This window comes from Xiphophorus hellerii, chromosome 14, assembly GCF_003331165.1.
Source record: "Xiphophorus hellerii strain 12219 chromosome 14, Xiphophorus_hellerii-4.1, whole genome shotgun sequence".
NCBI lineage: Eukaryota > Metazoa > Chordata > Actinopteri > Cyprinodontiformes > Poeciliidae > Xiphophorus > Xiphophorus hellerii.
The window spans coordinates 21,385,984-21,399,732 of NC_045685.1; the positions used below are offsets into that span (position 1 = coordinate 21,385,984).

General features: G+C 39.7%; 1 protein-coding gene across 1 annotated transcript in view; it reads left to right on the top strand.

The window, feature by feature from the left end:
- Nucleotides 1-290: 290 nt before the first annotated feature.
- Nucleotides 291-13,749, top strand: part of fgf11a (fibroblast growth factor 11a) — a 75,120-nt gene continuing 61,661 nt past the window's right edge. Inside the window, exons 1-2 of the mRNA XM_032584119.1 lie at nucleotides 291-662; nucleotides 982-1,818. Coding sequence (XP_032440010.1) covers nucleotides 1,626-1,818 — 193 coding nt within the window. The 5' untranslated portion in view covers nucleotides 291-662; nucleotides 982-1,625. The remainder of the gene's footprint in view (nucleotides 663-981; nucleotides 1,819-13,749) is intronic.

A 13,749-nucleotide genomic window follows, 5' to 3' on the forward strand; every position in this document is an offset into this window, starting at 1 on the left:
GTTAAGCCAGGCGGTACAAGTGTTTGATGGAGCGTTTTAGTGTTTGGCGTACATGACGGCGGTGACGTAAGGTTGCTGACTGGCCCAGACTGTGTCACGGCATCTTTACGTCCTTTCCAGAGCTCAGCACTGACAGGCTGGCTCAGTTTGTCTCTTTAAGCCAACATCATTCAGAGCGTGGTGTTGAGGGGGAGAAAGGGTGGAGCCAGGGGTACCCCACCAACCCCCGCCAAGCCCGACCCAACCCAACCCCGTCCCAGGCGATAGGTGGGACCTAAAATCTCCGACGTGGAAGGCGGGATCTGAAAGACGGAGGGGGAGGAGAAATGGGAAAGAGAAAGAGGAGTGTTCAGGGAAATGAATTAAAGAGAGAGAGCGGGACTGCGTGTGTGTGTGTGTGTTGGCGTGTGTGTGTGAAGCATACTCGCTCAGTAATGCACTGTGAACAGGGACGAATGAGACGCCGAGTCACACACACACTCACTCACCCCTTCACATGCCTCTGTCACACACCTTCACCTTGTGCCACCGCTCCATCTACACGTGCGCATTCAGAGAGGTTGCCCCCCGATCACTGACTCCTCTCCACACATTCATGGACACCCCTGCGCCCCGACCGGACCGGACCACTGTCCCCCTCCAGCGGAGACACGCGCATGAGAGTAAGGCACATCTACCTGCAAGATCACTCCACTAACCCCCACCCTCGTCATCTCATCTCCTCCTCTACATTCATTCATCCCCTGTCCCCCTGCTGTGAGGCGGCATGCCTGGCTGAAGGACACAGCGCCGCGCTCCGCTCTCAGAGTTGGAGAGCTCGATCGGACAGAAGGGGGGAATACGAGAGACTGAATGCTCTTCTTCTTGAACCCCCCTCCCTCTTCCCTGCATTCTTTCTCGCTTGTTTTTGAATGTCACCTCTGTCTCTGGGCAGTAGTGGATTCATCAAGCCTTTGTGTCTCTTTTTCCTTCTTCTCTCAGCGCGCAAGTGATCAGAGGGGTGATGCCAGGGGAGCTAGAGAGAGAGCCTGGAATCAAGGCACGCTCCATTCATCAAGGACCGCGTCCCTTGACAAGCTTGCAGACCTGATAACACGGGCCGGACGGGAGTGCTTCTTCTGACTCGTCTTGCTCCGACGCGGTCACGGATGGAGAAATTTCACTGGTGAAGGACAGAAGGTGAAGGGGCTGAAATCTGGACTGATTTGTGTTTGGGCTCATGATGTGGCGGATGGTTCGGTGTCCTTTTGGACTTGGTTGAGCTGAACTTGGCCGGAGCCGGGAATGCTCTCGGGGGAATTGGAAATGGCTCGTCCCAGCAGAAGATCGGTGACTTCAAACCAAAAAAATCATCTATTTCTTCACCTTCTTCACCTGCTTTCATCGAATCTCTACGGGATTTTGAAGTAGCCACCCTTGTTTTCACATCTTCCTCCTTATTTCTTTGGACCGTCCTGAATCGGAACCACCCCAACGTCTTCGTCCAATCTGCAGCTTTCCCCTCAGCGGTGCTTCAACGTGCTGGGTGAGCGGGCGGTGGGGGTCGCCCGAGGAACCCCTGGACCCCTGGGCGCCACCGAGCCGCCAAAGGCCGGCGAAGAGGGGTAAGGCTCGGCACTGGGAAGATGGCCGCTCTCGCCAGCTCCCTCATTCGCCAGCGAAGGGAGGTCAAGGACCCCCAAGCAAACCGGCAGATTGCCAGCAAGCGCAAGCCGTGCCCAAAGAGCAACAAGTCGCTCTGCCAGAAACAAATCCTCATATTGATATCGAAAGTTCGACTATGTGGCAGTCGAGGGAGAAAAATGGAAAAAAGACCGGGTGAGTTGACTTTCTGTCCTTCCTTGCTGAGTTTTACAGCTAAACGGATTTTTATTAATCCTGAACTGGAAAGCCTCACCAGAGTACATGCACAGCCTTTTAATTTCAGACTTCAGAACTTAATCTGAATCTGGAAAACGTCCCAACCAATCCTTCTTCACAGCTCTGCATAACAGCATCAGCAGGAAGGGGAGTAAACTCCAGCTTAACGTGCACGGTTCAGTTACACTGACCACCGCGTTGTGACTGCAGAGATGGCTCTGTTGGGGCACGTGTCGGCACACGGACACATGCTGGTAAATCTGGAGGCACACGGTGAACTTGGCTCTAACCGACAGTGATACACAGCACTAAATAAAAATGTCAGGAGACGTCTCATTTCTGATTCTGAAGGCCGGGACTCTGCCAGGGCTTTAGTGAAGGCAGCTCACACACTTTTACATGTGTTGCAGCTAATTGTGGTTATTACAAACCAATGAAGACAACAATTTTGCTTCGGTTTTATCTAAGCTTTTGCCATATATTTACCTTTTTTCCTGCTGTGTAATTAGTTTTGGGCATTTTGGGCACGTTTTAAAGGTTGAAACCATATAATATCACTGCAAAAACAAAAAATCTTAAAGTATTTAGTACACTTGAAATAATAAAATAACAAATAAGTAACGTTTAAGCAAGATATAGGGACACATTTTAGGTAAATAATTCCTTAATATTGGTGAAAAACTACTATTTCCATTGGCAGATTATTTTACTTATAATGAGACATAAGTAAAATAATCTGCCAATGGAACTAGTACTTTTTAAAATGAATATTAAGGAATTATTTACTTAAAACAAGCTACTATATTGTGCTGAAAAGTTACTTATAAGTTATTTTAGTCTCATTTCAAGTCTTACAAGATATTTGCACTAGAAATCAAAAATACTTGGTAAGATTTGGTATTTTTGCAGCGCAATTCTGGAAACATAAAACCATTTCAACAACATGGTTACATTAGTTTAGACCAGGGGTGTCCAAACTGTGGCCCGGGGGCCCTTGGACTTATTTTGTGCGGCCCCCAAACTGCAATTAAAAAATGTTACAGATGAGACTTTTAATTTGTAATCAGGGTCATTGTTACCAACATAATTTTCTTACACAGGAACAAAGTATTCTTGTTTTTCTAACTTTAACAAAAGGTAAAACCCAGAGACTTTTACTGAAAGTCAACTTTGCAGCACCCAAATCAGCTTTTATTCTTTCTTACACTTGGCTAAATATAGCAAGCGTTATGAAATAGAGAGACCCAAATCCTGTTCTTATTACTGATAATAAATTTATTCAGAAAGAAACTGGAAATCGATGTCTTTCCTTTAATACAGCAAACATGCAAAATCTGCTAAGCTGTATTAGGGCAGTTGTAGAAAAAAAGGCTGTAAATTGTTGACAAAAAAAGTCATAACTTTAGAGAGTAATCTCAGAAAATTCCTAGAAAAAACAAGAAAATTTACTTTTAGAAAATCACATTTTTAGATCAACATAAGAAATTTTCTGAAAAAAACGTGGAAAATTTCAAATGTTGAAAATTTTCATTTGAATGTTTTTCTAGAAACTTTCCAACTTTTCCAGAGAATTTCTGAGATTAATCACAAATTTTCTGAGTTTTTGGTGGAAATTTATTTGCTCCTTTTTTTCCTACCTACAATGACCCTAAAACATCATTATAAAAATCACTTCCAAGTTTTTGATCTACAATAAATATCGAGCTACTTTATTTGCTTGATGTTACGTTGGGTTTTTTGGCCCATGACTTCTTTGGAGTTGACAATTTTGGCCCAGTTGGCAAAAAAGTTTGGACACCCTGGTTTAGACTTTGCTGTTGCTACTTCAGTTTAAACACAGACTATATATTTGAGAAAACATGTTTGTCCATGTCTTCTATCTAAACACCAAAGAAATCTGCCCACATTACGTTTGATTTTGCTAAATAGAAATGTGTTTCATTCACATACATGACAAATAAGTTATTGTTTACATAGGGAAGAGAGTTAGAGCCACTGAAAAACTATTTTTTGACTTTTTCTCATAATAATTCTACTGAAGGGAAGTCCTTGGTGTTAAATCATGACACCAATTAAAAGGATAAATCTCAATAAAGACACGGTAAAACATGGTTAATATAAAAATGGCAGAGTTTCCTTAAGCAGACTTGACCTTTGACTAAAGTGACTTTGTGCTTTCTGGGTTTTCCTCCTAAAATCAATAATGATATTTTTGGTCTTATTGGTGTTTAGATGGAGGGAAGACGTTTCCCACCATGGAAAAAAGTCGTCTGATTGGGTAAAAGGCTCCATTGACCCTCAGTATGATGAACAGATCGAGGATTGGATGGTCTCTCAGTTTAACTTTGTTTTTTTTAATGAGCTGCTATTAGATGGTTTTAATCAAATCAGTCTTATAATTTCAGCTTAATCTGTTTTCATTCATTAGAGACCACTACTGAATGTAAAACCAAATAAAATGCTTCTCTTACACACTAAATTTATCTGATAAATGTTAAGATTAAGTAGAGAGAAAAATCAACATTTTGAATAAATCATTATCATTATACTTATGTCCATTTTTAACTGAGTTTCCATCAGCATTTTTTTTAAAGTATCGCATTAGAAAATGTTGATGGAGTTTTAAATTTTTTTAAAATAAGTTTCTCAGTTTCACCAAAAATTGTTACGTACGCTTGAGGTGGTTTTTGGACTTTTTGGAAGCACATTTCCCAACTAAGTTCTGAGTAGTTTATGCCAGTTTTCAACCTCTACTTCCTGTATATTAAGCTTAATTCACATTTTTTTTCTTCTTCTTCTTCTTCTCTACATTTTAAAATTTCGCTCGAGATTCACTTGACAATTGGATGAAAACAAAGCTACTGATAAAGCTATTAATACTTCAGTACAACTTTAATCTGAAATTTTAGGAGGTAATACCATGTAAGATAACAGCAAAGTAACGTTTTATTAATGTTGCTGTAACAGTTTGGTGTTAGTAAGATAGACATTAAATCCCAGAGGAAATAATTCAGTGAACATTAGTGAATATTTTGGAAAACAATCAGTTTTTTCTGTGTTTGAGCCTCCAGTCTACATGAAAATGTCACTTTTTTAATGAGAAAAACTGAGATATGCAGCATAAACTTCACATATGTTGAAATTGTTGCTGATGTTTCAGAGTAAAAGTTTTAAATGTATATTAATGTTAAATCCTCCTTGCTAGCTACATCACCTCCGCGTTATGAATGTAGGTAGAAACTAAAACTTTTAGATGTTTCCTTTTTTATTTTCTTACATCCATCTGGCTCTGTTGTGCCATAGTCAGGTTAATTAAAATAAAAAAATGCTAAAATTATGTCAAAAATAACACAACTCAGCATTTATTTTGTAATTTGATTGGTTGACTATGTTGACATTACCGCCATCTACAGGTGTGGAGGAGTTATTACAGCATTTCTTTGAATTTTTGTTATTCTTTTTTTGATTAAAATTATGATTAGATATAATTTGTTTAATAGTACCATTTATTAGTGATGCAGTACTTTAACAACATATCACCACAAATACTGCCATTTAAAATATATTGTAAATATTACATCACAGTACAAAGTTTCTTCTGATAATTGTTTTTTGGGGTTTTTTTAGTTAGTTTCTGCTTGCTTTATTTGTCTAAATAATTTTTTGGGGGTAGTTTAATTAGTTTTTTCTGCTCTCCACATGAAAGGGACATTCATTTATGATACTTTGAATAGACCCAGTCTTTGCGTGGAGCATGTTTTCATGTTATTACCCATTTCCTGGTTTCCTGACTGCTGCTCCTTCTTCTACCTGACTCCATTTTCACATAATGTGTGTGTCGCCTTCCACCTTGTGTAAGAGCAGCTGTGTGTGAGTGACTTGTGGTATTTATTACCTGAGTATGCCAAGTTCATCATGATAATTACGCGGGGAACCTCTAACGGGGAAGCAGCAGCTGCCATGGAGGCGACCGCTCTCTTATTGTAATTATGGTTGTAAAATTTGTTGGACAGGCCGTGGCAGTGAGGGCTCTTTGAGAAAAGGCCACACGTGAATAATAGCTATTGTTTGGACTAATTTGCACTCGAACAACCTCTCAGCTTCATATGGATTCAGTTGAAATTGGGCTACATATGACATATTTATCCATAAAAGCGCAGGGATGACTGAGTGTGTGTGAATGAACATTCATCTCCATCTTTCCCTTGAGCTTTCTGAGTATTTAGTATGCTGTATTGGACAAGATTAGAAGATTTTCTCTATTTTTGCTTGGTTTTGTTCGGCTTAGGTGTTTAAAATCATCAAACAAGTAAATACAAAATGCAGTTTTAAAACAAGCATTTCATTGTTAACTGAAAAGCACTACCCAAACCTTTCCAAAGGGAACATATTGTGGAAAATTCACATTTTGCACGTTTTTATATTTCTATTTTGTTCTCAACTATTTTTAAAAACAGCCCAGGCGCTTAAAAAAAGTCTACCCAACTGTTGCTTTAGTAATAAATTAATTTTTGGGTGTCTGGAAAATAAGACATTTCAAAAACCTCCAAGTTGTTAAGTCACATTCCAGGGGCACTGCGCCGTTACCTAGCAACCCCAGGAGACCCCAGCCCCGTTACCTAGCAACCCAAACGGAATTCCAGTGCGTTTGGTTGTTGACTTACCATCCAGAAACCACTTTCTGCATTCTTGTTGATCCACAAAATTATCTTAAGATTTGTTTCGAAAAAACACAATTTCGCAATTATGGTGTTTCTATTAAGTAAGAAGCTGAATAAAAATCACACGTGAATAAGCTTGTTAATGTGATATCATCAAAAATCATGGTAGCAACAGGTGTTTCATTAAATATATGAAACCAACTGTACATTAACTGCGTTTCCATTGACCATATAATTGCACAAATTGGAATTATGAACAAAAATATTTGCTCAATATAAAGCAATGTGAGTGGTTTTTTGACTGTATGAAAATTTATGTATTTTGTAAAACTGCAATGGAGACACTTTTTTCACATCACACAAGTGAAAAACTGCATGTTACTACTGGTGGAAACCACAAAGAAGACAACAGGAAGTGGTAGAAATGATGGTGCAGCATGTTTGAACACAGTCACGTGCAATTCTTTTATTTACTGGAAACACCACAATTGTAAAATTGTGTTGGGTTTTTTTTACATTAGTGAAACATCAACATAGTTTTGCACACAGTTATTGTCCAAAAAGAACAACAAAAACCAACCATCATGCTCCAACTACTTCCTGTTGTCTTCTTTGTGGTTTCTGTCAGTAGTGACATCCTGCTGTTGATCATGTTGAGCACAAAAAGGGCTTTGAAATGGCAGAAAAATCACCTCATCCTAGTGCAAGAACGTTTTATTGAAAATTAATTTTATTTTCTAATTTACAGTGATTCCATGAAGCAAATTTCTTTGATTTTGTATTATTTTATGGTCAATGGAAATTCAGTTACCGCCAGTTATCACCTAGCGAGGTTTGACTTGGTAGCTTTTTATTCTCAATACACAAAATCATCTGAAGACTGTTTTGTATTTATCAGGCTGTATTTGCCTGGGATACATTTTTGTGATGATCTGAAACTAGTAAGTATGACAGTAAAGAAGACTATAATGGGGAAATACTTTTCCACTCCGGTGTATGTAGGACACTCCTGACCTCTGGCCATGAATATGTGTGTATGAGTGAATTCTCCTCATCTGTGAGTTTCTTCCTCCCTCGCTGAGCTTCATCCTTAGGCCACGTTTGACCCTTGGCCAAGAATAATCGACTAGAATATTCCTAAGTCGTGTCCTCCTCTTCCTCCTCCTTCTCTTCTTCCTCCTGCTGGCATAACTTCAGTGGCCTGCTTACAGTTTGCCATCACTATGCCATTAACTGCCTTCCATTGACTAGCCAGAGAATAATAGTGGCATGTTTTAATAAAATATTGTGCTCTATAACATCTTTCTTTAACATTGTGGCACAACTGAGAAACCGTTTGCTATATATTTGAAATATTAGTCAAACAGTTCTGTGTTAATTTTGTTAATATTTGTCATTTTTCTATCTTGAAAATATTGGTAGTAGTAGCAGTCTTGTTTTGAATCTGTAGAATGTCTTTGTTTTTTTTTTTGCCATCTTCATCTGGATGGTAAAATATGTTCCGGCATGTCATTGCTTTACCGTAAGTATTTGTGATTTCAAGATGTACCAATTTAAAAAATCAGTGACTGCATCTAATCACAATTTTATGCACTAGATATTAAGTTAGTAAATTTCTCTGTAATATTGAATTTAGAGCTGGTTTTCACATATTTACCTTTGCTGGACTAAGATAAGCAGTTATCCTGACTCAGATTAGCTGTTAGCTTGACCCAGATTAGCTGTTAGAGTGACTGATTAGCTCTTAATTCTTAACTTGACTCTGATTAGCTGTTTGCTTTACTCAGAGGTGATGTTAGCTTCACTGTAATTAGCTGTCAAGCTATCAGACTCTTGGGTCCACCCAGGCGTTTTGCACTGCTGTTAGCTTAACTCAGATTAGTAGTTAGCAGGACTCTGATTAGCTGTTAGCTTGAATCTGACTAGATTTTAACTTGACTCTAATTTGCTGATAGCTTAACTCAGAGAAATTGTTTCTTTTTTATTATTTCTTTACATGGAGACAGGTGTTACATATAAACACAAACATTTATTCCCTTAGCTAATTTAGCTTAGCTAATATATTCATTTATGCCCTTAGCTAATTTGCAATGCATGTCTCTAGATGGGTCTTAAACACCATAAAACAATTATGTAAATTAGCTTACAAAACAATTAGGGAAGTTAGTCTTACTCAGATTAACCCTTAGCTTTTCTCAGATTCGCTTTTAGCTATACTCAGATTAGCTGTTAGCTTTACTCAATTTAACTCATTGGTAGATCGTGCACTTGGTACTTCAGTCTTTGGCAAAAGACCGCAAATAATTTCTTCCATGTGTTTTGATTATATTTACCCAGAATGCCCAGGGTAAATAGTCCACTTCATATACTGTATGCATTCAGAGTTCACTTCAACCGAACGGAGACCGAGTTTTTTGGGCGGACCAGAGTCCAATTGCACATTCACGTCTCCCCAAATGAACCAGTTAGATTAAACTGGTGTGAATGCACCCTCAGTGTATCAGCACATTGTTAGATTCCGGTGTAAAAATCTGTTCTCTCCATTTTAAGCCCACGTCTTTCCCTGTGTGTAGACGTTATCATGCATCTAACGCTGTCTGTTACTGCGTCATTACATTGGGACCGGATTGTTCAGGCTCCCTTTGTGCTGCTGAAGGCCATTTGAAGCTATTGTAGGAGAGGAGGAGGTGTTACAATATAGCAGATGCATGTTGGTGTGTGTTTGTGTGTGTGTTTCCTCAAACAGTTGTTGCCTCTACGTGACGGATGGTGGTGGTGACAAATTTGTGTGTCCCTTTTTGACCCTTTGGTTCGCTCTTATGTGGCTATTCCCCATCTCTCCCCCTCTGTGTTACCCTCTAACCTCCACAAACACACACAAACACCGGCTAACCTAACCCATACTAATGATGCCCCGGCACTACAGCCCACTCAGCTTATAACAAGGTCATCTCGCCCTGCAACAACACACACACACACACACAGGTACCAAGAATCACAGCAAAATAAAACACACCCACACACATTTAGAAAAACTAATAAATCAGCAGACACAAACACAAACAAATGATGAGATTCTGTGATAATTGAGAAAGGGAGTGTAGGTGAGAGATAATTTCACCCCGGCTTTCTGTGTGTGTGTGATATAATCTAATGAGGATGATAAGCCGCCTATTGGATATCAAACAGAAATAGCTCGATGTTAACAGGCTGGAATAACACTCGGAGTTGCTGTTGTTGCGGCGAAGAGGCTAAGTGTCCGTCCTGGTGCTGCAAATTAGTTTCTGTGTGTCACACACTCTCCGTTTTCTGCGTGTGTGTGTGTGTGTTTAAGGCTCATTGTGTCATGATTCATCAGACCACATTGGCTTCTCTCATTAACACATACTGATTTATCAATAATGTGCAGCGGCGTTTGGAGAGCGCACACTGAATCCGGGGAAATTTACTGTCTCATCTCTGGGCGGACGCTGTGGAAAATCCACGCTTAGTGAGGACTGTTTTATCTTCCTCCCTCCTTTCAATCCATCACCTCACTCCTCTTCTCTCATTCTAACCTCCCTTTCTTCTCTCTCCCTCTTTGCCACAGCCTTGATCCCCCTCCACACTTATCATCTCAAGGACATCTAGACTCTTATAACTGTCTGTCCCAGGGTCTTTCCAGCTCTCGTCTCTCACTGTGCCTAATCATCTCGTCTTTGGTCCAGTCACAATATAACGATGGCCATGTCAGCTAGTTTGGTAAAAAATCTGCGTTTTGTTCAGACCCTCTGCTATTGACTTCCTGTTGGAAATTTTACCCACTCAACAACGTTTCACTGCAAAAACACCAAATCTTACCAAGTAATTTTGGTCTAGTTGCTACTAGAGATGCACTGATCTGATATTAATATCTATATCAGTAAAATATGCAGGGGCAGTTTTATGTATTTTCCATTTTATAGCCAAATCAAGCAACTATGTTAGCTCCAGACATTAGAAAAATACTACATTAATCAAATATGATTTAAATAAAATTTTATTTCCTGATTGAAATAGGGTCTCTTTAAAAACTCCGGCTCATCACAACACCACTCCTCTATTAACCCTTTCACAAGGGCTTTTACCAACATTTAAGCTCATAAAATAAGATGCATAGTTCCACCAGGTGTTTGCTAATTACTTCTGGCTAGTCTGAAGGAGCTGCTCTGTGAGATGGAGTCTTGGTAGCTTGGAAGAGACGCCTGAAAGAGCAAAAAAAAAGCCTATTTAAAGTATTTTTGAATTTGAACGGCAGCACTGAGGAGGAGCTGCGTCTAGAAGGCGGAGCTATGTCCACCCAGGCGTTTCCCACAGCCAAATTGTTTCCATGGAGATTAACGGATTTCTCAATCAAAGCAACTTTCAAAAAAAATTTTGTGTTTCGGCTGTTTTACAATTTCCCAGAGGTTTGTTGATGACAGCCAACCTGTTCTGTACTTTATATTATACGTCACCATAAGTCAACCAGACTCACTCTTTTCTCTGAACCAGCCTCAACTGCAGACATAACTCATAATTTGGACATTTGGTGATCATTGTTTTCCCTCCAAACAGCTTTCATTTCTATCAGCCTGTCATATCTGGTGTATGTTTGGTTTCTCTCAGAACAAGTGGAGCTGTTTGGACTCTATGTGGATCGTTCTTGGCACAGAACCGCGCAGACAACACCAAAGTGTAATTAGAGCAGGGCAATGAAGCAGAGGGACCTCGGATCTGGTGGCTCTACACTTGAAATGACCTCCAGCTGAGATTGTGCCGCGCACATTTTATCTACCCAAGCATGCCACATCTTCAGAGCTCTTAAACCTCAGTGTCCTCAATGTCACAAGAAGAGCGCGCTGGACCTTTTAATCGATATCTTATGGCTCAAATTGTGATATTAACATGCAGAGGACAGTAAAGCCCGCATTAGCATTTCACATGCGATCAATTTGCCGCATGGCTTGCGTGCACAGCTGAGCGGGACGCGTGCCACATGGCGACGGCGGTTCAGGGCTGCGTGGCAAAACGTGGAGGGGAGATGAGGAGCTGGAATCCCAGCGAAGTGTGGAGAGTCTGATCTCTCTCTCAGCGCCGCCACAGCGTCCCTGACCGGAGCAACACTGTCCAGAAGACAGCTCTTTAAATCACACCATGCCGCTCCCCCTCTCTCTCTCTCTGTGCGTGTGTGTGTGTGTTAACTTCTCACACACCTGCTGCCCGTGAAACCACATAACAAACTGGCCTTATGGGAAAAGACTGCATGCTTTTCTGCTTGCGTATGTATCTGATTACGAGCTAATTTACTTTGATCACAGAGGCAGCCGGGAGGAGAGGGAGTTACTGACAGCTGCTGCAACAGACCAGACCTCTGGGAAAGAAACTTAGAAATCATCACTTACTCATTTCTAGTTTTTCTATAAACAATAAATAGATAGATCACAAGATAAATTAAAGGTTACGTTCACTCTAGCGTTAAGTGACCAAATCGGACTTATTTTTGTCTAAATGCGACCTGATCTCATCTTTTTATGGCCGTCTGAACAACACAGGCCAATTGATTATGTGTTCCTAAATCCAATATGTATCTTTATCTTTTCATATATAACGTGAATTTGCGCAGCCAAGTCAGAGTCATCCGACCGGACCGTCTTTGTTACTCGACGAAACGGGAAGAAAAACAACAACCATAATGAACAATGATGAGGATTATGTTATTAATATGCTTATTCCGGTTGGATAACAACTTTAAAACCATAAAAATGTTGTTAACATCCATGTTTACTTCCGCAAACACTGAGCACTGCTTCTTCTTCTCCTCTTTTATGGCGGTTGGCAAAACACTGAGAATGACCTGTCTGTGTGACGTTATTGGGCCTCTACTGCGCATGCGGGACACTTTCAGGTCGTTTGCAGTTCACACTGGAGATCACATACAGGTCCAGTATGTTTGGAAGTGAACTTCCATGCAAAAGAAAGAAAGAAATAAAATACAAACTAAATCAGAACTGAGCATTAAGGCCTACAATGTGAACATAGCCAAGTTTCCATTCGCATAATTTATTGTTTTTCTCTCTTTCTACCAAAACCTGGATGACATAAGCTTTTATTTTGAAGGTTTGGTCTGTTTGTTTAGAGACTCCATAATATGGGTGTAAATGCAGTTTTCTGGCCGACCAGCCATCTTTAAAAAGCCTGACCTGCTGATTTAGATTTTGTCCGATACCATTTCTTTGAAATGTTTCTAAATATAGCAAGAAAGTCACTGAGTTGGTAACAGTGGGGCAACTATTGTTAACTGAAAACGTGCAGACATGACTTGGTGGGCCAGTCTGTCAGTCAAACCTCTCTAGCAGAAGATCACAGTGGCTGGCAATAATATTGTTGTGTTGATAATATGTTGATAATGGATTAATAATGCAACTTTTCCCTCTACAACATTGATAAACTTTTATTTTGTAAAGAAGAGTTAACACTACAACTGCAAGATACTATAAATATTCAAAATAAAACATGGCAATTAAACACAAAAAATAAAACAGAAAGAAAAATCACCTTCATCCTAAGTCATAATTAAAATTGATTACAAAGTCTCTGTAAACTAAATTTCCATTCAAAAATGATTAATAATCAGAATTGAAATTGTGAAGCTCATTCTAATTTATCATGCGATTAATTGATTCGTTGCTAATTGCGACAGGCTTATCTCACGAGTTTGGTCAAATGTGTAGAAACAACATAATTTTACTTTGTTTAGTCACTGCAATTAGGAACATAATCAATGTAAAATAAATGATAAAGAAACTGACAAAGACTTGACTAACTTGGTCAAACATGTAAAATTAAACTGTGACAGAAAATGTGATTATTACATACATTTTATCTATAAATACAAACAAATACAATCAATATAAACATTTATATATAATTTTCAATTCCTGTGTTGTGCCTGGAGCAGGTTGTGCACTGTGTGTGTTTGTGAATAGGAAATAAATACAGAGCTAACGCATGAATGGTTGTGCTTGCTTTGAAACAAACCTAAGCAAATGAAGGTGAGACCCACAGCGAGTGTCTTTGATATGTGAGGGACACCTTGCTGATTGCAGCACCTTGTCTACCTGTGTGCAGCTCCCATGTGGTTCACACGAGCAGAGCTGCATGACGTGTCCTTCACTTTAATGTGTCATCAATCTGGGAGGCTGGATTCGAGCCAGAGCGCGACCTACGC